General features: G+C 34.5%; 1 protein-coding gene across 1 annotated transcript in view; it reads left to right on the top strand.

The window, feature by feature from the left end:
• The window catches only part of dok6 (docking protein 6), a 144,180-nt gene that overhangs the window by 43,115 nt on the left and 75,639 nt on the right, over positions 1-25,426 (top strand). Inside the window, 1 exon segment of the mRNA XM_056450139.1 lies at positions 24,296-24,403. Coding sequence (XP_056306114.1) covers positions 24,296-24,403 — 108 coding nt within the window.

Consider the following 25,426-nt stretch of genomic DNA (forward strand, 5'->3'; position numbering starts at 1 on the left):
GCCATATGTTGCTAATCTGAGTGTGAAAATATGACAAAAGCTTGATCAGGATGCAAACAGAAGTGTAGATGTGATTGCAGTAATGATGGCCTTAGCAACCGCCCATCCAGATAATAAATCAAATCATTGCATCCTCTACAGCCTTGTCCCAAAACAGCTTGGCAATCATGTCGAGAGGAGCCCATATTCTTGTTTGGAAACCGGCGCTCACAGTGTCAGGATATTCCCAAACAACATCACTGCTCATCAGTCCTGCAGCTTCATTCTTCACGCTTTCTAAAAATCAGCAGAAATTGCACTGTGTGTGTGTGTGTGTGTGTTTGGGTTTGGGATTCTGTAATGGCTTTAATGTGTGTTTCTGTGCCTTTGCAGATTACATGTTTTTTTTTTTTTTTTAAGTCACTGTGTTTGCACAGGATATTTCTACATGATGATACAATTTGTAAACGAGTAGAAGGAAAATGACACATCTTTTTGAAAAGCTAAAGAAAAAAAGATAAAAGAAAAAGATTTGCATACTCTCTTAACCACAGTTTTAGTGTTGCCAACGTTACCTTGCCGCAAAGGTGTCTTGATTTCTGAAATGTTGGTAACAATAAATTCTGTTTAAAGGGAGAGTTAAACAAAATTGAAAATTTCCTTACCATTTACTTACACTCAATTGGTTTTAAGCTTTTATTAATTTATTTATTCTGTTGAGCACAAAACCAGAAATTCAGAAAAATGTTGGGAAAAAAACAGCCATCGACATCTGTTAAATAAATACTATGGAAATGAATTGCTGTTTTTTTTTTTCCCAGCAGTCTTCAAAATATCTGGTTTTATGCACAACAAAAGAAATAAATTCAAATGCATTAAATGATGACAGAATTTCAATTTTTGGCTGAACTATCCCTTTAACCCTTTAACTTTTGATTGCATTTCTTAACTCCAAATGTCGCTAGTTAACACACTTAATGCATTTTTTTTCAACACATCCCATAATTTCTAAAATATCAGCCTCTACCAAATGCTTGGTATGTCGGTTTATTTTAAAAGTACCTGAATTACCACACATACTATGAAAAATCTGAAAATATGAAGTGCGAGACCAATTAAAAAAAAAAAAATCAAAACATTTTTGAATACTAAATCACTTTTTTAAATTTTATTTTATTATTTTTTAAAGTTTGCCATAAAATATTTCAGATTCTCATTTAACATGTTTATTTTTACAATAAAACCAAATTCAAGTGTAGTAGTGCAACAGGGTGTTTGTTTTGATTTTATTTACTTATTTTCTTTGTAAACCAACAATGCTATGTGTGTAAGCCATTATTTAAAACAGTCATTCTTTAAATGTCATTAACAGTCATTATTTAAAACAGTAAAAACATGGTCAGCCATTTGGTAAAGTGGCAGTCAAAGGGGTAACACTGGAATTACCAAAATTCTATAACTACAAGAATCGCCATAGCGGTCATTCTGACTGTTCTCATATGAGATGTCATATTGTTACATTCAAAGCTTCTATTGAGATACTGAATTTAGGCTATGAATGTCTGTTGTCCTATTTAATTAAGTCATCACCCTAAAAATACAATATTTTTGGTAACACAGCCTATAAATCTATCGTAAAGCTACTAGACCACCCGAAAATGTCCTCACCTCACTTTCTTTTTCACTTTCACAAGCATGGGAGAAGGCTTTTCGCTGCACTGAATATGCTGTTTTGAAAGACATACTGTACACCCAACAGAAAGTTATGTATTTGTTAGCAGTAAGTTTCACAGCAACAGAGGCACATATTTAAAGTCAAGGATGGACTCTAAAATACATGCAATCATTTTGAATTCTATGGTAGTTCTACGTAAGTAGAAATACTCATAACTCTTTCGTGTTTTGTAATTTTAATAATATAACCATGATAGAAAGAAATGTACAAATATTTCACAGCAAGAAGTTCGCTGGTTGGAGTTCAGGCTGGATCAGAAGGTCTTTCTGTGTGGAGTTTGCCTGTTCTCCCCATGTCTGCATGGGTTTCCTGCAGCTTCTCCGATTTTTATTTATATTTATTTATTTATTTATTTATGTATTTTTTTTTTTATTTTTTTTTTTTATTTTTCCTTTCCCCACAGTCCAAAGGACATGCATTATAGGCGAATTGGATAAACTAAATTGGCCTTAAAGCTAATTTATAAAACCTATTTGAATGTTATCATTTGATTAAATGGGCGTTATCAGTGGTTATCAGCAGATAGATATGGGCCAGTAGGGGCCTACTGGTAGGCTCAGGGGGGGTGTTATCACTCGATTGAATAGGCGTTATCAGTGGTTATCAGCGGATAGATATGGGTCAGTAGGGGCCTACTGGTAGGCTCAGGGGGGTATTATCCATCCACATGGTTAATCAGCAATAGATCACATACGGCTGTAGCCGGAAGTTAATGAGAATTATTTATATTATTTATTAAATTTCCCATTAATTGTATTTTATTATTGTCTACCCGTACCCCAACCCTAAACCCAACCATCACAGTAATGTAAAAACAGATCTGGATCTGGAGTCTTCTCTATTAGTATAGCTGATTAACCATGTGGTTGGATGATAACAGCCTTCTGAGCCTACTAGTAGGCACAGAAGGTCCCTGCTGGCCCATATCTATCAGCTGATTAAAAACTGATAATGCCCATTCAATTGAGTGATAACATTCGAAGTGGGTGGATTTATATTTCTTAGTCAAGCACACAAATACAACCTACGTGCGGTCGCATGGCCCTCGCCATGGCTAATGTAAGATGTAGCTCAACAACGCATAGCGCAAGGTTTGTGATTGGTTGGCTTGGTAGCTGTGACCAGTGTGGGTGGGACCAAGAGCCTCGCTACCAGCTATTACCTACAGCCCACTAGCATTTTGGAAGTGTTATTGCAGAGCAGCACAAACAGCATGCAGAGGTATAAATGCACAGCAAAGTGCAAGGCAGGCATCGTGGGTCACACTGAACACTTGACGCAGAAGTATAAATTAACTTTTAGTCTGTGAAGGTGAGAATAGCTGGTGTGGGTGTTTCCCAGCAACTGAGGTTGTGCAGTCAGTGCTGGGTAAAGACAGGAAGGACATCCACTGTGTAAAAACAAAAACCTATGCCAGAGTAATTGGTGGTTCATTCTGCTGTTCAACCCCTAATAAAAGCAGGGAATAAGCTGAAGGTGAGTGAGTAAGTTTTTAGCATGTTAACAATAACCTCTGAGGGTCATTCATTCATTTTCTTTTTGGCTTAGTCCCTTTATTAATCAGGGGTCACCAAAGCGGAATGAACCACCAACCTCTAAGGTTTACTGTATATATATTTTTTTATTGATAGTACTGAGGTAATTGTAGTTAACACTGAAAGTCTGTTGTCTGTATGTTGCTGTTACAGTCATTTGTATATTATGAACTCCAAATCATACACAAATGGTACAGTTTGCATTACTGATTTCTGCATTCAGAAAAGATGTAGCCTTATTGAGCATTGCAAGAGTTCTTTCAAACATAATGAAATAATATTATGAGCCCCAACCTTTTTAGTAATTTTATTTTAATAATACTGTAGAATAGAAAAATCCAAATCATCATTTTAAGCAGCATCAATTAATTATTATTTAGTAGTTCCACCAACATTCATTCATTCATTTTCCTTCAGCTTAGTCCCTTTATTCATTAGGGGTCACCGCAGCAAAATGAACTGGCAACCTATCCAGCATATGTTTTGCAGAGCAGATGCCCTACCAGTATGGAGCTAATAATATGCCAAAACAATCTGAATTTGAATTGTGTTCATTTAAATTATTAACAATTGTTAGTTAATAAAACGGAATATTAAATGCCATCAAAAATGTTTTGAATTTGAATTTCTTAACTTGAATATTGAACATCTGAAATTTAGGACAACTAAACTTTTTGTAAGTCAAATTTGAATAGACGTATTTTTAAACTTTTTTTTTTTTTATTTTTTTTATTTTTTTTTTAGATTTTTTGTGTTCTGAATTCATAGATTGCAGATATTGGGTTTGTAAAAATCAAGATGAAGAAATTCAGAAAATCTAATTCAATATTCTAAAATTCTAAACCAGAAATTCAGATTGTAAAATTCAGATTTAGCAGAAAGTAGGTCAGGGGTCATCAACAGGGAAGAGTAGCCGGTCACCGAAAAGTCAAACTAAGAATCACCTCTGTTTGATTCATGGTTATGCAAAGGGTGTGAATTACGGGGGCTGGGGGTCTGAAAATAGGTAAAAATAGGCGTTTTTTTATCTACATATACCGCAATGTAAAATTAAACATGTATTTTTATAGACTCCTATGGTCGCACGTAGAAGTTAACAGCACAATATTTAATGATCATCCTTTTATTGGGACAAGAATGCAAACTTCTCACTGTTTGGCAAAATTAGCCATTTTATATATATATATATATATATATATATATATATATATATATATATATATATATATATATATATATATATATATATATATATATATATATATATATATATATATATTATATATATATATATATATATATATATATATATATATATATATATATATATATATATATATATATATATATATATATATATATATATATATATATATATAAAAACAGGTCTTCTTCGAGAATTACATGTCTGCAGGGTGCAAACCGGATCTGGAAATTCTTGAAAATGCTTGACTTTTGAAATATTTTAATCTAGGCTTAAAAAATGCTTAGATTTCGGAAAAAGTGCTTGAAAGTAGAGGCGTGAATCTCACGGTTCGGTTACGATTATCATGCCATTGATTCGGTTCAATTCGATATCCTGGTGCATCACGGTGCATTGACGATGCTTTCCATACACAGTTTTATATTTTCTTCACAGCACAGCAATTCTTGTATTAAAATGTATAAATATATTTTTATTTAGCCTACATACTATTTTTAAAACAATTTCGTCCTTTAAAACATACAGTCAGCTATATAAACTGTACCTTTAAACAACACGTGCATTAATACCAAATAAACAAATATAAATATCTCACTCGTTTTCTGAGCCTTGTCTACCAAGTTCTTTCTTACACCCCTATGATTGGTCATGCGCTCAACAGAAAGGGCTGCAATTTTTCTCCTGCGTGCTGGCGCTGTTCACAAATGAGTCTCACTGATAAACGGCAACGGCGATCACAGCTGATCCATGATAGACGCGGAGGAGAAAACTCTGCAGACACGCGTTTGTGTCTGTATCCAGAAGTATCTCTGTAACAGCCGAGAGGAGAGGAAAAGTCACGTCAGTAGGTCAAATGGGCCACAGTGAGATGAAATTAAGTTTACTTTCATTCTGTCAATCGCAGTGAAATAGGTGCTTCTGCTAAAAGTGTTAGTGTCCAGCAAGCAAAAACGCAGAAACAGCACAATTTCACGGCATGTGTAAGTAATTGGAGCATTGTAAATACTCGAGCTCGCCTCCCTCGCCATAGTAAGCTACGACGACATAACGCATATAAGATAAATGATGTCAGTACATAATAACCGGTTATGATTATTACTGAACCGATGCCGAATTGTCCACGTCTTCATTACGGTGCACCGAAGAAACAATTAATTTTGACACCCCTACTTGAAAGGGATTAAAAATGTTAATATTTTGCTTATTTAAATTGTAAATATTTTCCTATATTTCAAATGTTCAGTATTCATGTTAAGAAATTCAAATTCAAAACATATTAAAATAGCATATAATATTCAGTTTTATTAACTTACAATTGTTAATAATTCAAATTAACAATTCAAATTCAGATTGTTTTGGCATATTATTAATGCCATATTCCAGCTACAACCCTGTACTGGGAAAGTTCCACCAATATTTTAGATTAAACTTCTCTCTTTTTTTACCAAGATTGTAATAACAACTGGATGTGTTAATTAGTCCAGTCAACATTAGCTGTTCAGATTCGAAAATAAACCTTAATTTGACATTTTTTAAGTTTTAATATAATATGTCTTCCTAACAAGAGCTCAAGCATTAATATAATTTCAACTCCAATATTTTTGTTCTTTCAACATTTCATTAATTGCTATTTCTACAGCAAATGCTTTTGGGAGTTTCAAGACATTTTTGTGGCACATATACTTGATTATATCTGCATGAACACCTTTAGAAAAATTACATTTAAAATCGCACCAGTAGAATAGTCAAAAGGTCTGAAAAGATGTATCCTACATGCATTATTTAAGACCCCCATTTTTTTTGTACTGTAACTATCCGTTGACTTACTGTTACTTATTTATCTGAAGCTATTTGAATGCCTGAAGGAATGTTTCTACTTAAAGCGGAGTCTCATATTTTTTCCAAGTTCATAAGTCAGTGTATTTCATCAGCGAATTCAGCCCGTTCAGCTCAGGAGCATCTGAGAATGTGTTTATTCTCCATGTCTCTGCCCTCCCGGCGTGCAGAGTGAGTATGATAGCAGTGTCTTATAAGTAATCAGATAACCTTCTCCGCTAGCAGCTGGTGGTTTGTGGATCGCAGCAGACACAGATTTTATTAGAGAGGTGAAACGTCAGACAGTGGAGCCTCCAAGGTGGTTCACATCATCTCGCTGGCACATGAAAAGGTCAGCCATCTCTCTGACTGAGCTGCATTGTCTTTTGATCAGCCTGTGTCATAAACGCATAAGCATTCCTGCATGCTTACAGCGTTATTTGCTAACATTTCTGAGGGGTTTATATCTGATCTCATTGTTTGGTTCATGTTTTAATATTTTGTGTGGCTACATTTGGATGTACATATAGTGACCAGCATAAATACTCCCCAGATTTCTCAAAAAAAGTTTTCATTCAATAGTATCTCAATATAGATATTAAGATACTTAGGTATTTGCGTAAATCTGGTTTATTGGCTTGCATACCAAATTGGAACTAATACAGATGAAAAATATCATAAGGTCTTGGTACAGAAATGAGTACACTCCATTGAATATGTTATGGGAAAAATACAGTTAAAGTCAAAATAGAGATTTTTTTTGATGAACTAGTAGGGGTGGGCGATATGACCTAAAATTAATATCACGGAATTTTTCATCTTTTGAACGGTGACGGTATAATATCATGGTATTACTTTCAATAGCAAAATAATATATATCTCAAGGAAGAACGGACAAAAGAAGTCTCACTTCTATCACTCTTTAAAAGTTTTGGTTTGGGTCATTGTAAATGCTCAGTCTCGTTATGAGCTGATCTTCATTTCTCTGTGTTGGTGGAATAAAGCAGGCGAGTCAGCCGCACCAATTTATGAGCAGACAGAGCAGGATTCTCATGATGACCACCGGCGCAATTCCGCTCTTTGTTATGAGCCGTAGTTTCAGAGTAAACTTAGTAAAGGTGAGTTTCTTTGGCGATGATGTGTACAGTGTTAGATTTTATATTTAGCGGACATTTGCGCTGAACACGCGATGAATGCAACGCATCGAGATTCGGGCACCTTCTCCGAAAACACTCGATTGATCTCAGCTGGCGGATCAACATTTATCTCATGTCATGATCGCTGTCATCTGTGCTATTATTATTATTATAACTTTAGGTGAGGTTTGCAAACCTGTGCACTTTTCACCCTTCAGCCGTTTGCATTTCCTGCAGTAACAAAAGCTCCCTGTTATCTGACAGCGGGAAGCGTTGAGTGACTGACTGCTAATATGAACCAATACAGCAGCAGGGTAGAGCGATTCAGCAAGTTTTTAGAGAAAATCAAATCAGATTGCACTACAACCATTATATTCAGACACACAAATGCTCCCAAATATATTATGAGGGCGCATAGATTAAATTTCGGGCGCTCATGCGACCAAAATGGTTGCAATTTCGAGCCCTGTAGTATAAGGACATTTATTCAGACCACAACTGAACGTTTGAAGAAAATTAAATGCCTTATTATTTAGAATTAGCTATTATTGATGTAAATGCAGCCGTTCAAGGCGCATAATTGATTTATTACGGTATTGACGGTATTAGAAAATCCATGTCGTGGCGCAATGTCACACCGGTGATGACTATGACACCGGTGTACCGCCCACCCCTATGAACTAGGGCTGCACAACATAGTTTGAGCGTCGATATCGTAATGTGTGTATCCGCAATAGTCGCATCACAGGATTTGATTGTTTATTAAAGAATAAAAGATAAAGATATTATTATTTAAAAATAATTGATACAATGACAACCATGTTATTTTATGTTTGCTTTTCAATTTCTGTGTACCTGTTAGACTCTTTAGAAAACCATGAAGCGCTGTTTATTTAACTTTTATATTTGCTCTGTTTTATTTACATATGCTTGTAATTTATTACAATTTATGGATAACTCACTGCATCGAAAAAGACTTGGGGCTTTAAGGATCAAGGCGCAAAGTCTAAAGCGCATAGCACAAAAGCATTAAGTGCATGTCCGATTCCGCTTTTGCTATTTTAAGGACGGAAAAATACGGTTTGCACCATGGCACATGGTCTAACAGGGTTGTACTAATTCACTTAATGAGTTATGGGTGTGTTTTGAGCACAATGTGCATTAAACCAATCAGAGTCTCATCTCACATTCCCTTTAAGAGTCAGTTGCGTCGTGCCGTGGTGCATTTGCTATTTACATGGCAGACTTTGTAAGAGGAAAAACTTGATGCTTCACTAGCTGGAAAACAGTTAAACAGACCATCTGCAGTGCGATGACAAATAATGAGCCTCCTCTATTTAGCCTCTTTTACTTTACTTTTACTCTTGACCTCTTTACTTTCGTGGATATGGAAACGGTGTTGTACGCACTCCACTGAAGACATCCATTAGCCTACATAATTTAGTTTAAGTGCAAAGATTTGTTTCAAAACTATTTCTAAATTCAGTTCTAATTTCCAGCAAACAATAAATGAACAATAATAACGAAGTATGGTCAGAAAACTGAGCTATATCCAAACACGCGTCCGATTCTGATGCCCATGGTGATGCATAAGTCTCCAAAACCCGACAGATGAATAAATCTAAACGTGTTTTCATGAAAACGTGTATATATAAATGCACATATAATAAATAATACTAAAAATAATATTAATAACATTTTAATAAAAATGCTAATTGTCATAAATAAACTGAAATAAATCGTCCCAGACATGAAGGTGGCATGGAGGTAGTGTTTATATATTATATACTTTTTGTAACCTTTTTATATTTTTTCATATGTAAAGATATTCGTGTATTGCTGTACAATGTGTATTAAGCAATGCACCAACAACACACCTTAACACACCTCCTTTATAGACTGGCACACCCATGAGTCCACAAAGTAGCACAAATAGATTTGCTATTTAAACAATGTGGCGCAAAATGTGAAAATTAGGGTTGCGCTAGTCTGAATATAGCAACATATCGTGCCAAACTAGTCTTGTGCCTTAATGCGCCAGGTGTATGAACGGGCTCTTGATTATTCCAATCTAAAGATATATTTAATTTATCTGGTGAAATTAAATTTATTACATGTATATGATGGCAGCACATCATATTTTACTTGTTACCTTTATACAATACTAGTATTTGAATTAACATGCAATTTAGAGGCTTAAGTAAGTTAATTAGGTTAACTAGGCAATTTGGGTTAATTAGGCAAGTCATTGGACAAAAATTTAGAAAGAAAAGAGTATTTCTTAAAGGGGCTAATAATATTGTCTTTTAATCCAGTCAAAACAATACCTTTTCAGAAAATAGGAAAATCTTGCTCCGTTAAACAACTCATTGGAAATGTTTAAAATAAATGAAATACCCCTATGAATTATTTTGGGCTTCACTGTATGTAAAATATACATTTTACATAATTATACAAATATGAAATTTCAGAGATGTCAAAAATATATTTTTTTGCAGCACCTCATTTAAATGTTTATTATTTTGTAAAATCTGTTTTGTTAAAACAAATTACCAATATTATTTATATTCTTATAAAAATGGATATTCATTTTCAAAGGAAGTGTACTCATTTATTTTGGGCACTGTTAAGCAGTTTTCAATTCTGTTCTGCACACAACATCTATTTGTGTGAATATTAAACAGAGGGGATAAGATTTATGAAAGCAGATCTTGAACCATTTTACAACAAAATGCAGCCATTTTTTAATTACTAAATATTTTGGTAACACTTTACAATGAGGTTGTATTAACATAAACCTAATGTATGTTGTTCAATGTTAGTTCATCTTAACTCACAGATAAACTCAACTATTGTTAACAAGCATGCCTTTGGATTTTAATAAGGCATTACTAACTGCTGAGCTATGATTTATAAGTGCTATTCAAGTATTGTAAATTATTAGTTCATGTTAGTAAATACATTTACAAATAAACCTTATTGTAAAGTTTGACCAACATTTTAATAGAACCATATTTTGGTTTGTTTTCTGTGTGTGTGTGCGTGCGTGTGTACAATGTGTACAAATTTACAGCATCTAAAGTGAGATGACTGTAATGAAAATGAAAAGTATAATAGAAATGGAAAAATCTTTGTAAGTTCTTTGTTTAGCTCTTGCATGAATGATTCCTTAACTTGCTCATTAAGACATTAGACCCATTAAGTCACTTGATACTTTTCAGAAGGAATAAGTTTTATGAACAAATTGATTGAATGAATTATTCAACAATTTACTCATTAAGACTTGTTTGGTTTTTGAATGAATCAGTGTCTTTTGAATGAATTTGTTTAATGAATGAGTCAATAGCTCATTCATTAAAGGCTTTGTCAACCCAGGAATGAAAATATGTTGTTATTTTACTCACCCTCTGGCCATTCAAGATGTAGCTTACTCGTGTTTTCTTCAGTAGAACAGTAAAGAAGATGTTTAGCTGAAACCGTAATACATGGTGATTCATAAATGAGAGTCGTCAGCTAGAGGCCATGTGAGAGTCAAAAAGCACACAGAGACATCAATTGAATTGGAACGATTGGTCTATTCAAGCAGCTGCATATTATTTCTAACATTATTACCTGTAATCCACAACCATTGAAATCAACCCTGAGCTGATTCATAACAGTCACATATATTACATAGTCAAAACTCATAGAGTACTTCTCATATTATAAGACGATACTGTAACTTGTTTTGTTTATTAAACCATCTGTGGGATTTTAATACTTAATTGGTTATTTAATCATTCATTCAACCTCTTCATTCTGTCTCTTGTTTTGTATTTGAATAAATGTCTTTGAATGAATGAGCTGATTAAGTGATTATAGGATTCATCAATTAACACATGCTTAATTTAGAGTTATTTGTTAATTTGGTCATTCATTTATTGGTTTCATTAATTGATTGATTGGTTGGATTGTTTTTTCCTTCCTTTCCTTTCACATGTGTACATTCTCAGAACTAAAGGTACGTGAGCTGTCACTGAGGTGGTACCTTTTCAAAAGGTATAAATTTGTACCTAAAAGGTCCATATTAATACCTCAAGGGTACATATTAGTACCTAAAAAGTACAAAAGTGTTCGTCTTAAACTTTTTTGGTACTAATATATACTTTTGAGGTACCAATATATACCCTTTAAGTACAAATGTGTACCTTTCGAAAAGGTACAGTACCACCCCAATGACAGCTCGCATACCTTTATTTCTGAGAGTGTAGTTTGTGAACACAAAATTTAAAATTTTGTATTTTTTATTTTATTTTTGCAATTGTGTTAAAATAAAACCCTGACTTTTCCATATATTTCAATCTAACACTATTTATTTATTACAGTTGCAAAACTCAAAAGAGTTTTGAGTATTTATACCTTGAAGGACCATGACTGTTAAATTCAGCATCCAATACCTTCTTGTGTCTCTGTTGCCTAGCAACTTCCTGCTAACATAACTTGCATATAGCAAAAACATTAATTTACTCCAGACAAGTCTTACAGACATTCAAAAACATTATTTTTACTGTAGTGAAAACTTTGCCCTCCCACTTGTTGGACAATGCAAGGCAGGGCTATTCAATTGGCGGCCTGCGGGCCAAACCATCAACTGAATAGCCCTGTCTTAAATTGCAATTTGTCTTATGAAACAATTTGTTCCGGCCCTCCAAATAGTGTGACCAAGTAATCAAAAATACATTTAATTCAGTGGAAAAACGGCTGCTTTAGTTATGAAGTGACGTGCGTCTGTTCAATACAGCACGAGCTGCAGTTGAAGGCTGCACAGAGCGTGAGTCACCTGACATTAAGCGAGTAGCGCAAGCAGCCGAAAACATTTGGATACTTATGCTTAAAGGCTTCTCAACACTACGATTCTGTTGCACGGAACAAAACTGTTGCAACTAAACAAAGTTATGCCACCTTGCGCTGGTTTAAAGTTTCGAGCTTATACACCAAGGCTAATATGCACACACACTGGATTAACTATAGCAGTGGGCCATTCACATATTGCGTCTTTTTTGTGTGCAAGTTCGTTATTTCCAATTTGAGAATACAAGCCAATATGCACGTTCCAGACACACCAAGTAGAAAACATCTCACATCGATGAGAGTTGTGCGTGGCTTTCAGTGCAATGTAAACAAAAGATATGCTAGACAAATTATTACAAATTATTAAAATGATTATGTACTGTATGTATGAACGCAGATGATAACAACAGTTCATTTAAATACTTACCTAATATTAAGCTTAAATTTACATTAGACGTAATAATCGTGACACCATGACACAGACTATATAATCATACAATCAAAATCTATAATTGTTGCATCCCTAATTAGAATGCAGTCCAATGTCTGAATGTAGAAGAGGCCTACTTAAGCAATTCACTGCTTTTGTTGTGCTTCGAAATACAACATTGAATATGTTTGTAAAAAAAAAAAACACATTGTACAATGCACTGATATTATGTAGTTTCAAAATGCAATATATTAATGTTTTAATGTAGAAAAATACAACATGGGTGTCTTAAGGAGCAAAAATACAACATATGGGTTCTTATATGATGTTGTGTCAACACTCATATTACAAGTCATATCTCTCCGGCCCCTCATGGGATGCTTTTCATGCATGGATGCTTTTCATGACTGGCCCCCATGACAACTATTTGAATAGCCCTGATGTAAGATATGCGGTAGACAGATTCTGCACACATTCTTTTGCTTTTTTTTGTTTACAAGTTGCAAAAAATCTGCAGATACTACGTTAATTACTACAATAAACAAACATTTATTTGTTTTACAATAAACACGTCTGTGTAAACATGTTTGGTAAACAAAGCAAGTCAAATATATCTACTAAAATACAGAAAATATTTGCAAACTGTATTGTAAATAAATGAAATTTGCATATTATACAACAATATTGCTGAAATTAATGTAAAAAAACTATATATATAAAACATCTAAATGCTATCTGAAATTTTCCACTAAAATGAGGAATTTTAAGAGGCTAAATAAATAAATAGATACACTCGATGGGCTAAAAAAATCTGCAGAAATGTGCAGACTTCTGTGCACGCAGATTTCATGTAAAATCTTAGCCGATGGTCTTGTAATTAATACATAATTGTAGGCTATATTCCAAAAAATATTTTTTTAGGGTAATGACTTAATTTGATGACAGGCATTTAAAGCTTAATTATAACATCTCAATAGAAGCTTTGAATGTAAATATAATGTGAACAATATTAAAAGTCTTATATGACTATCACCATTCTGAAAGTTCCAGTGTTAATCTGTGTCTTTGAATGGACTGCGATTTTGAATTCAGCAGCAGTCTGTGACATTCCCCCATTTAAGATGGTCACTTGTAACCACTTATAGCTTAACAAGAAGTCCCAATGATTTCTTTTGTTTTTTGAGGATCTGTAGTTTCTTTGACTTTTTTTCATTATTTTTTTGTATGGATGCATTAAAATTTTGCATTGATGTTTTTGAGTACCTAAACCCATCTTTAAGCCTAAACCGAACCACTTTTTAAAATATACATAGCTACAGGAAAGAAAACAAACACTTGAATATTCTCTTCTTATTTTATTTTGTGTAGATATGGGTTTGAATTTTTTTAAATTGATTTCATGTTTTAAATGAGAAGGAATTAAATCAGTAGTTTAATAAAATGAATAAAATAAAATAATTGTGTGGATTTTAATTAAAAACATAACATTTTAAATAGCAAATCCTTGAGAATTTTAAGTTGTCTTTTATCAATATATTTGTATGTTTAAATGCGTGCATATTTTCTATGACAGGTGTTGGATATGATTCAATCATAACAACTACCCTTTTGGCTATATCAGCCTGCAAGTAATTGAAGTGTGTTTTTCTCAGAGAATCCTCCAGAAGGATCTACTGGGATTAAAGTGCTCTACTCAATGCTATATTGCGTGCATCAATTCTTATCAAACTGCGCTTTGAGTTTTTTGTAAACACTGTTTACGCAAGCTCTTAATGAAGTGGCTGAATTTACCTGGCTTTGTTTCCACTGAAGAGTCCTTGTGTGTGCGTATGTGTAATGTTGACGGTTTGGAGGGTACATTGCGTCCTGATTCATAATTAAACAATCCACTCTAGAGACGGAAGGTTTGTTCATTAATCAGGCTTTGAAATTTCTGTATGCAATCAGAGAGATACTGTCCGCCCGTAACTCCTGCTGTCGACTGAGAAACAGCGAAAGAGGGAGGCTGATTGCAAATTCATTTCTGTCAGTCATAGTTAGGTCTGATGACTTTGGCCATTGTTGCGGTAAAGTGAAAATTGGGTGAGAGTAGTGTGTTTACTTGAGGATAATACCGTGAAACGAACTAAATGCCATGGTCAGAATTAGCATTTATATAAAGCTATTACACACTCAAGTTGCGTTTACTTACCCGTGTCAACCTTTATAAAAAATAAATAATAAATTAAGTGGGCGCCCGTTTAGATTGTAACGGAAAATCAGCAGCTTTTTGGTTAAAAAAAAAAAAAGAAAGAAATCTGTCAGTTTTAGATGAATGGTGTTGGAATGAACTTTGATAGGAATATTCACACCAGTTGGTTTTATTTTAGAAGTCTTTGAATTGTGACTAAGCAAATCTACGTCTGATTTTTGATACTGAATGCCTTTGAGAATGAGAGAACAAGAACTGGTTAGGTTTGGACAACACACACTCTCTCTTTCTTTTTCTTTCTCTCTCTCGCTCACTCACACACACACTAAAACTCTTCACTGCGTTCAGGCTTTGTGAGCCCAGCATGGGAAATCTTCTATTCATTGCCTTAGAAGTTTCTGTTCTGAATAGGTTCTTTGACTTTAAAAAAAAAAAAAATGTTTAGAATCTGAAAGAAAAAGGGAAGTTGACTGTAAAATGTGTTGTAACATTGATTGTATTTTTAAATGTGATATGATCAAGGCTTATGGTTGGTTATTATCCAAGAGGCCAAAATAAATTTCATACCTGAGTATAATTGACAGCAATTAATAATTTTGACTTAGATTGTGGTCTTAAAGATTAAACTACAGTATATCCTGTGAAAAAGTTAATAAACATTGTAGTATTGTGTGTAAAAAAAAGGGTTCTCAGCTTTCTGCTTAAAAATTGCTTGTTTGAATAAAATACGTAAGCAAGTTAGTAATTAAATAATGTATATTTATATAGCAACATTTATTGTGTCATATCGGGCCATACATCCAAAGTGCTTCACAATCATGTCTGAGGGGTCTCCTCTCCACACCACCACAAATGTGCAGCATCCACTTTGATGATGTGACTGCAGCCACAGGACAACGGCACCAGTGTGCCCATCACACACCAGCTATAGGTGGAGGGGAGAGACAGTGTTAGAGCAAATTTAGTGGATGGGGATAATTGGGAGGCCATAAAGGAAAAGGGCCGATGGAGGTAATTTGGCTAGGACACTGAGGTTATACCCCTACTCTTTACGAGAAGTTCCATGGGATTTTTAAAGACCACAAAGGGTTACGACCTTGGTTTAACATCTCATCCAAAAGACGGCACTCAATGACGGTATAGCATCCCCCTTCACTATACAGGGGCATTAGGACTCACACAAACCACAGATTGAGCGCCCCCTGCTGGCCTCACTAACACCACTTGCAACAGCAAGCTGGTTTTCTTATGTGATCGCCCATCCAGGTACTGATCAGGCACAGCCCTGCTTAGCTTCTGCGAGTAACCGGTCTTGGGCTGCAGGGTGATATGGCTGCGGCCCATTGTGAAGCAGTGTTGCTCATTGTGAAGCACAGTTTAAAAATAAATCAGTGTACAAAAACATAGTTTGTCAACTACTTATCTATTTTTGCCAACTATTATATTTTGAACATCTATAGTTTTATATTTCATTTATTTTACATACATTTTTACAATATTTTATTTATTTGTCCTGTACAATAATCATGCATTGTTCTTTCTTTATGGATTTGTAATTATTTATATTTAGATATTATTATTATATGATATTTTCTATGTATTTTTTTATACCATTGCTTATATTTTCTTAGTTTAATGCACATTGTATGGAACGTTATATAATACAAAAAAATACAATGATTTTATTTACCACATATCACAAGCCATATCACCCTGGAGCCCAGACCGGTTCCTCACTGAAGCTAAGCAGAGGCCTCACCTTATTTAGTCTTGGATGCGGAGTCCACTGGCTGTTTCTCAATTCCAAGGAACAGCAGAGAACGAATCGTGCATTCTTGTAAGTTCAGTAGTCCACCTCAGAAAAATGAATCTCGCAAGATGGCCAGAACACTAAAGTGTCCTGTGAGAAATGAGTATGCTTGCATTCCTTCCCTGATGGTCCTTGGTACCAATTCTTGCACATACAAATTAACAGACGTTTAATATGAAATTTCAGCAATAAACACAGTTAATGTGTTTATGCCTTTATTAAGATGTCATGGTAATTTTTACTTTCACTTTTTCATTTAGGGAAACTCCTGAGGTAAATACGTTATATCTCTGACTTTAATAATAAATCTATATAAAATGCTGCGCTTCCTACCTCCAGTCGCAATGACTTCTGGGACTTCTAGAGCCAGTTCGGTGCTCAAGTCTGCATCGGTGCATCTTTGATACCAAGAACACATCCGGGAACTTCCACACATCCTCTGTTCTTGTGGTCTTGAGTTTTGGAACTGAGGCTTGGCAGTTGATGGTGGCGTTACATGAGAACATGAGGATGCAAGGTCACTGAAAAAACGCATATTGAGAAACGGCCCACATGGGAAAACAATGTTGCTGTTGGAAGTGGTATTGGTGAGGCCAGCAGGAGGCACTCAACCTGCGCTCTGAGTCCTATGCCCTAATAAAGTGAAGGGAACACTATACTGTCAGTGGTGTCAGTCTATCGAATGAGACATTAAACCAAGGTCCTGAACTCTCTGTGGTCATTAAAATCCCATGGCACTTCTCATAAGAGAGTAGAGGTTTAACCCTGGTGTCCTGGCCAAATTACCCCCATCGGCTCTTACTCATCATGGCCTCCTAATTATCCCCATACACAGAATTGGCTCTTTCACTGTCTCTCCACTCCCTATACTATAGCTGGTGTGTGGTGAGTGCACTGGCGTCGTTGTCCTGTGACTGCCATCACATCATCCAAGTGGATGCTGCACACTGGTGCTGGAGTCCCATGATTGTGATTTGCTTTGAGTGTATGGCCATACACGATAATTGCTCTATATACAGTAAATACACATTACTTGCAGTGCATTCATTTTATTAGTGTATTAATGTCTTTATGCATGCATCTCTGTAAGTTTGTTCATTTATAGTGAAGTTTAAAAAAATGTTTGGCTTAGAAATTTTTTGTTTAGTTATTATTTAGTTTAGTTTCTAAAGGGCTCTTGGCTGCTTTCGAGGACATGAACGTGTTAATAAAAGTGTTGGTGTGAGAAAATTCTGAAGCTCTGCTTTTCAACCTGAATGTCAATAGGCAGCTTTACAGTACTGTATGTCATACTGCCAGAACTATTATTTGCAATATTTATTTTTTATTGCTGGCTCTGCTTGACTCAAATAAAATATTTTTTGGCTGAAATCAATAAAAAAAGATGAGATTATAGAAATCTTATGTTGCAGCAAAAGCATAAATAAAATGAATAGTATTGACTTGGCTTATCAGTGTCAGAGGGCACATGTCTGAATAAACAACCTTGTCTATCGCAGCAGTCTGGTGTCCCAAAAATCAGCAAAGAAAGCCTCGCAAATCTCAAATCCCCATAACCTGATTTGATAACAGATGGCATTCAGTTCACAATTTCCGATTCCCTCATTTGCATCTCTGTGGATAAAATAGAGCCGTTTAAAACGTTTTTAAAACCTTTTGGCTGGACAGTGGACACACATAAAAGGAATTAGGAGCACCAGGCGTGTGCACAGGAATGAACCAAGATCAATTATGTTGAGTGCCAAATTAAGCATTGTTGCTTTTCCATGTGCTACATCACTGGAGTAAACAAATTAATCTCGTCCATGGATATGAATCCCGACAGCAATACACATACATCAACAAATGAATATAGCCTGCCTGCTGCCGGATATGGAGATCTCCTCTGTTAATGAATCCTCCTAACCTTAAAAGAATGACAGGTCGTATGTTTTAAGGGTGTTTGTGTGACACTTATTTTCTTGGCCCAGGAACAGCGTAGTACAACAGTGCATATATTCACACCAAACATGTTTGTATCAGTCTTAGGGTGTGTGTGTATAGCATTAGGCATGGGACGATAACATGTTTTCAAGGTATAACCTAAATATTCTGTTATTCCGTTCCTACAGTATATGTAAGATGTTTTATTTATTTTTATTTTTTTAGTACAATAGTATCTCTAGCAGAAAAGATACCTAAACATACGATTTTAGAATTTTAAGGAAATCTGTGTTTTAGAAGACAGCAGAAGTCAATGATTCATTGAATTACTTAGCCTGACATGTTTACTCTTCCAAAATATTTAAATGTTTCTCAAAATAAAATATATTGGCTGTGTCAGAAATCGCCTACTACTCAGTAGGTACTGCATTTGAATTTGAACATCTACTCGACCGGCAGAAAAGTATGTTATACTGTATACAGTGTCCGCATCAGTTGCTTTGCTTTACTCCTATTCATGAATTCTTTTGCAGTGCATCTTGGAATAGAGTAGCATCCATCGGATGCGCACTTCATAATCTCGCCAGAAGCATAGGTCATTCTGGCACTTCTTGTATACTGTTTTTCGAATCCTATAATTTAGACATACTACTTGGCTCGCATACTGATTTTAGCGTACTGTATAGTATGGAAGTATGTGATTTCACACAGCAGCCATTGTGTTTAAAGCTGAAAAAAAGTTGTTGGTTTTTTTTTACCCAGACATTTTAAAAGAATATATTTTAGTGAAGTAATCACAATACCGTGAAACCGTGATATTTTTATCCAAGGTTATCATTCCGTTAGAATCTTATACCGGCCCATGCCTATGCATTTGAAGCTGTGACTACACCATGCTTTAAAGATCAACCTTATTCTTCAATGCGGAAGTGTGCTCATTTTTTGTGATTGTTTTAGAACTTTCGATTCAGTTGCCTATGGGAGAAATGACTAGAAATAATAAGAATACTAAATGGCAGAAAAACAGTCAAATTACTTGCTCTTCAAACACGTGTTTGCATGACTATAAGAGAGAAAAATAGAATATATAATAAGACAATATCAGTTTGCCAACATCAAGCAGCAAAACAAGCTGTTTTTAATGTCTAAAAATGAATGGAAGTGAATGAGGCTGGAAGTCTCAAACCAAAAAAAAAAAAATCTAATGACTGTGCCCACTCGTACACGGAGAATAAGATGAATAGTTACACTTTATAGATGCCTATATAGACAACTGGATTGCTCTTAAAAGTGAAGCTATTTTGTCACCATACTGGTATTCCTTTGTACATTTAGTTGAAAAGTAACTAATTACACAGCAAAAAAGGCTTTTCTTACTGTGAATGTCTTGTTTCTAGTCTAAATATTTAAAAAATGTTAAATCGAGAAGCATTTTCTAGACAGAAAAATATTGTCTTGTTTTAAGAAATAGCACGCCAGAATCATACTTTTTTTCCCTTACATCTTTAATTCAAAAGTTGATTTGTGTATAAATATATATATATAGATATATATGATATATAATATATATATATATATATATATATATATATATATATATATATCTATATATATATAATAATAGTATATATATATATATATATATATATATATTTTTTTTTTTTTTTTAATGACATGTATAATTTTATTATTTTTAAATAGTTTGCAATTCATTCGATATACAACACATGGTCACACTTTACAATAAGGTTTCATTAGTTTGTTAAATGACTTATCCGTTATAGTAATAATAACTAGAAAAATATGTATGATTAGAAAATTTAAATTCAATGATACAATTAGTCATTATTAATTAATTAACTCTGGGAGTAACTTACGCAACACTGATTGTAAAAGGGAGTGAAGAGTTTTCAGACAATAAACCAGACTTTGTGATGCACCAGAGCAGCCATAAAAGCCATGAAAGAGACTCTAGATCTCAGTGCCGCTCATTTCAGTGTCCATTTGTCTGAGTTTGCCCCCTGTGTACTATTTAAAGAGATAAAGGCCTCAGATTCTGTCTGAAACACTCCTTCCAGCAACATCTGAGACTTTCGCAGATTAAACGCTCACATTCCCCTGACAGCGTTTCAAGGTCAACGTAAAAAGCACAGACTTGAGAGAACGTGCACAACTCTCCATTACAAAAACATACACACATTTATTTCAGTCCATTTCCATCCAACACTTGTGTTTATTCTCTTAATCTGCCCAAAACCAGACCGAAGGCATGGGGCGAAATCATAGCTTTGCCCAATCAATAACTCAGCAGTTCCATAATTAACAAATGAGGTTTGAATGGCCTTTTCTCAGTCGGGATCATCCACATCTGTTTCATATCTCTGATTTATTCCCATAATAAAAAAGTCATGTGTTTAAGAATGGCAGACGACTCTTCTAATGCAGATGAACATTTTACGATGGATATTTACCGAGGCTTAAAAGTCCACCTGGATTGCTGCCACCGTTTATTATCTTAATATAATACTTTAATAGCACACTGAAGTCAAGCTTTCAAAAAGTATTCTGCTCACCTTTTTTCATGGGGTGTAATGGTGCACATTTCTTTATTGCTTGTTTTGTTCAGTCATTTACTGTATAAACTGTACTCACCTTTATGCATTTTATTATGTAGACCCGTTCTACTGTGTGTTAATGCAAATATCTAAACAGCCAATCATGACAGCATTTAGGTATGTAGATGCAGTCCCGTCAATCTGTGTAAGTTCAAACTGAGCATTAGAAAGAAAAAGAAAAAGAAAGACCATTTAAAGGGCTAAGTTAGTATAATAATTAATAATTAAGATAAGTTAGTATAATAATGTAACCAAAAATGAAACATATGTTATCAGTTACTCACCCTCATGTCGTTCCAAACCCCTGACACCTTTGTTCTACATCTTTAAAACACATATTAATGGTGCTGTATGCAAGTTTTTGAGCATAAAAATACCAGAATATGATTGTAGATATTTTAGAAACATTCTAAGTGAACATTCTTGTTTATCTGAAGTCACATATTCTGCTTTGAAAATGTAAGATGTCTTTTGTTTTGGTTCTTTTAACCCACCCAATGCCAATTTAGCCAATTATATTTCAGCACCCAGGGTTGCTTTGGTGTGATTCATTCACTCAGGAAGGCTCTTAGGCCCCGTTTACACTAATACGTTTTAGTTTTAAAACAGCGTTTTAGAATGAAAACGATCCACGTCTACACTGGTGTTTCACCTAGAGTTTCTGAACAGATCTCTGTCCACACTACACCACTGAAAACGCACATCACGTGACAACACACACACAGTGGCATGGGCTGCAGCATATGCATGCACCTGAGCTCCAGGCAGTCAGTGGGTGCTTTGAGCACAGCTCTTCAGGTGAGACCTGTGCACATCGGACAGTTCATCAATAATCTACCGCTGGATGTAATCTCATTATATTTATTAAATGTGATATTTAAATAATCTTGTTGTCTATATCTAACAGCATATTCCCCCAACTTTGGTCTTTTGAATCTATGACTTGTTTTTGAATAACGTGTTTTGGCTGAGCGCAAAGATAAGTTAGTATAATAATTAATGTAACCACGTACACTGATTCTGCACATCTGACTGATTTCTTGCCTTTATTTCCTATAATGCATAAACTTATTGTACGTTATACTTTTATAATGGTCATAACTGATTATTAAACTGATATTCAACAAAAGAGAAGATATGTTTCGTGTTTTTAATGAAAATGAAGGAAGGCAGTAATGTTACTCCATTGTGTTATAAATATGCTTACAGTGAAGATGAAGGTTATATAAATATGTAGCTACACAATGCCTTAACATTTTGTTGTCTGTTAAGTTGAAATAAAAAATAATAATGTTAAGAAAGTGAAACAACGTAGCAAGGGTGATGTGAATGATGTTATAAAGTACGCTGTTCCCTTTGAAGATTTACCTGATGTGTCCTCGGGAGTTTGTTTCCAATCAAACTTGCGAAGTCTGAATTTACAAGGAAAGGATGCAAGACTGAGCTTTGTGTAGACTACTTAATATTGAGGAAAAAGCCCCAATCAAAAAGCAGCCACGCCTCCGTTTTCAGATGTCTCCGTTTTACCCCATCCACACTAACACGGAGAAGCAGCATTTTAAAATGAAAACGACCTCTTGAGCATTTTCAAAATGCTCCACTTTTGCTGCTCAAAAACTCTGGCATAGTGTGGATGGATAATGTAACCGTAGCAAAACTTATGCATTTTAAAACGAAAACCTATTAGTGTAAACTGAAATGCAGTGGACAGTAGCAGCCTCCGAAATGAGACACAGATTCAGAATTCCACATGAGGTAGTTATTAATTGGCAAATAATAGAAATGTTACCTGCATAAACATTAGGTGAGCAGGATACATTGTAATCCCGTGTCCCAACAACACACTACGTGATGCGATTTGCAGTGATTAGCAGTTTGGCTGTGTGCATCAGACGAAACACAACCGAATTTAAATAAAAGCCATTCAGAAGCACAGAATAAGTACTTACTGCACTCCAACAAAATGGTAAGGGTTTATAGTCTAATTAATACACGTTAAACCTTCTTTTAACATTATTAAATGTACATGCTGAAACACTGATTTGTGAGTCACAGATCTAAAGTTCAATTTTTCAAACGGTTTATTTTATTTTCAAGATCTTAGGTGAACTTCTGCTGCTGCTTTCAGTGATATGGCAATAACATGTCATGTAAAATGGCATTTAAACTCTCATTATGAGCATTTAACACTGATTAAAGCACATGAGGTGTACCTGAGGTGATCACTGTCAGTTTATCCTGTTGTTCAGTTGCAAGAAATAGAAGCCATTTCTGAAATATAAATTTCAGGCGTTGGTTAGGACAAAAACTGCTTTTAATTTGGAAAATATTTCCTTTTCATTGCGTGCCATTGATTTTCTTCAAAACATGACAATGAAATCAGCCTTTAGGCTTGATAGTTAGGCACACTTCCGTTGATGTCATCAATCTGGCAACCTGCACTTTCATGGAGTCCTCAGAGGAAGAGCTGAGTGAAAATGTGTTTTGAGCCAGGTGTGCAATACCTAGTTTAACCACTGAGTGTCAAACTTACATACTGCACCTTTAAGATATTTTATGGAAAATTTGAGATCCCCAATGGTCCTGACTCTTTCAAAGCCCAGAAAATGTCTTCAAAACTCAATAAGGCAAGAACTTAATAAGGAAAACAGTGTTTACTATAAATGTACCACAATCATGTTGCACTGATTGCTTCAGCCTTAAATAACTCTCTTGTACAATATCCTGCACAACATTGTTCAGTCTCATGTAAAAGTACTTGTATAGCCTGTTTTACAGTATGTGTATAGTTAAGTATCTTATAGTACATGTTAGATATGCATAGGTTTTTTAAAATGGCTCTTAAGTCCAGTGTTGTGTTTGTATTTATGATTAATTTATGTAGCACCATTGTCCTGCGAGACACATTTCATTCCTCTGTATGTCCACACATGTAGCGGAATGACAATAAAGCTCAACCTGACTTGACAAGTAATATTTGCAGACAAATAGGGAATTATATGTTATTGCTATCATTATTTATTTGTTTATTTGAAACGTTTTAATTGATATTTTAAACATTGCAGTAAATAAATTGTATCTTTTTGTAACAGATCTTCAGAAGATGCTGGCTTGTGTTCAAGAAGGCGTCCAGTAAAGGTCCACGGCGATTAGAGAAATATCCAGATGAAAAAGCAGCTTACTTCAGAAGCTTTCACAAGGTAGTTATGACTTTCATCTTTAATTTCAGAAATGTTGCATCCTCTATTTTTAAAGCAAGTAACAGTTACCATACATCCCAAGTTTGATCACACCCAAAATACCAACTTTTTTTTTGTTTCATGTTTTCCTAAATGGATAGTTCACCCAAGAATAAAAAGTAACTCGCTGTACTCATCTTCAAGTGGTTGCAATCCTTTATGAGTTTGATGTAGTAGTAGTAAGAAGTCAATGGTTACAGATTTTCATCTTTCTTCAAAATATAGTCTTATGACAATTTTCAGTTTGGGTGAACCATCCTTTTGTATATGGTTTAAATATGCAAATAGACATTATTTAGTTAAATATGTGGTCATTTTACATATATTTCTAGTTTAAAAATCTAAGCATTTGATGAAAGTGGATTTTGGGAGTCTTATCACTCAAATAAGTAGAAAAAATATGTTCACTTTTTTTTTTTTTTTTTTTTTTGTAGAGTAACATGTTATGTTTTATATAATCAGGCATATTAAGCATTAACAAATCCCTTAGTAAAAACTTCCAGAATACAAATATGGATAAAAAATAAAAAAATAATAATATAAAGAAAACATTGCATTGTAATAGAAGTCCAATTTAAACATAAATTGCCACGAATTAAACAATTTAAAGTCGGTGTGAACCAGAATTTGCTGAGACATTTGTTTCCCATAAGTTAATGTATTTAATTGAAATGGAATATTGATTAGGAGTGTGGCTTTAATTTGCGCATTATTCCCTTGAAGCTAATTAACGGTAAGAGGGTGTGGTTAAGAATATTGTGTTGAAGCTGTCAAAAAGCATAGAAGGACTTCCCTCCCCAACTCGAAGCAAATGGATTTGATTGAAGATACCAAAACAACTTTTTTTTATGTCCAATGGATCGAGTTGCAAGTATTAATTGCTCACCTAAAGAATAACAATGTCACTAGCAAAAGTTCCAGTGAAATAAAAAAAAAAATTAATAAAAAATAGAGGTTACTTTCAGTTTGAGTTTCAGTAAGTTT

The sequence above is a fragment of the Danio aesculapii genome, chromosome 24 (assembly GCF_903798145.1).
Source record: "Danio aesculapii chromosome 24, fDanAes4.1, whole genome shotgun sequence".
Lineage (NCBI taxonomy): Eukaryota > Metazoa > Chordata > Actinopteri > Cypriniformes > Danionidae > Danio > Danio aesculapii.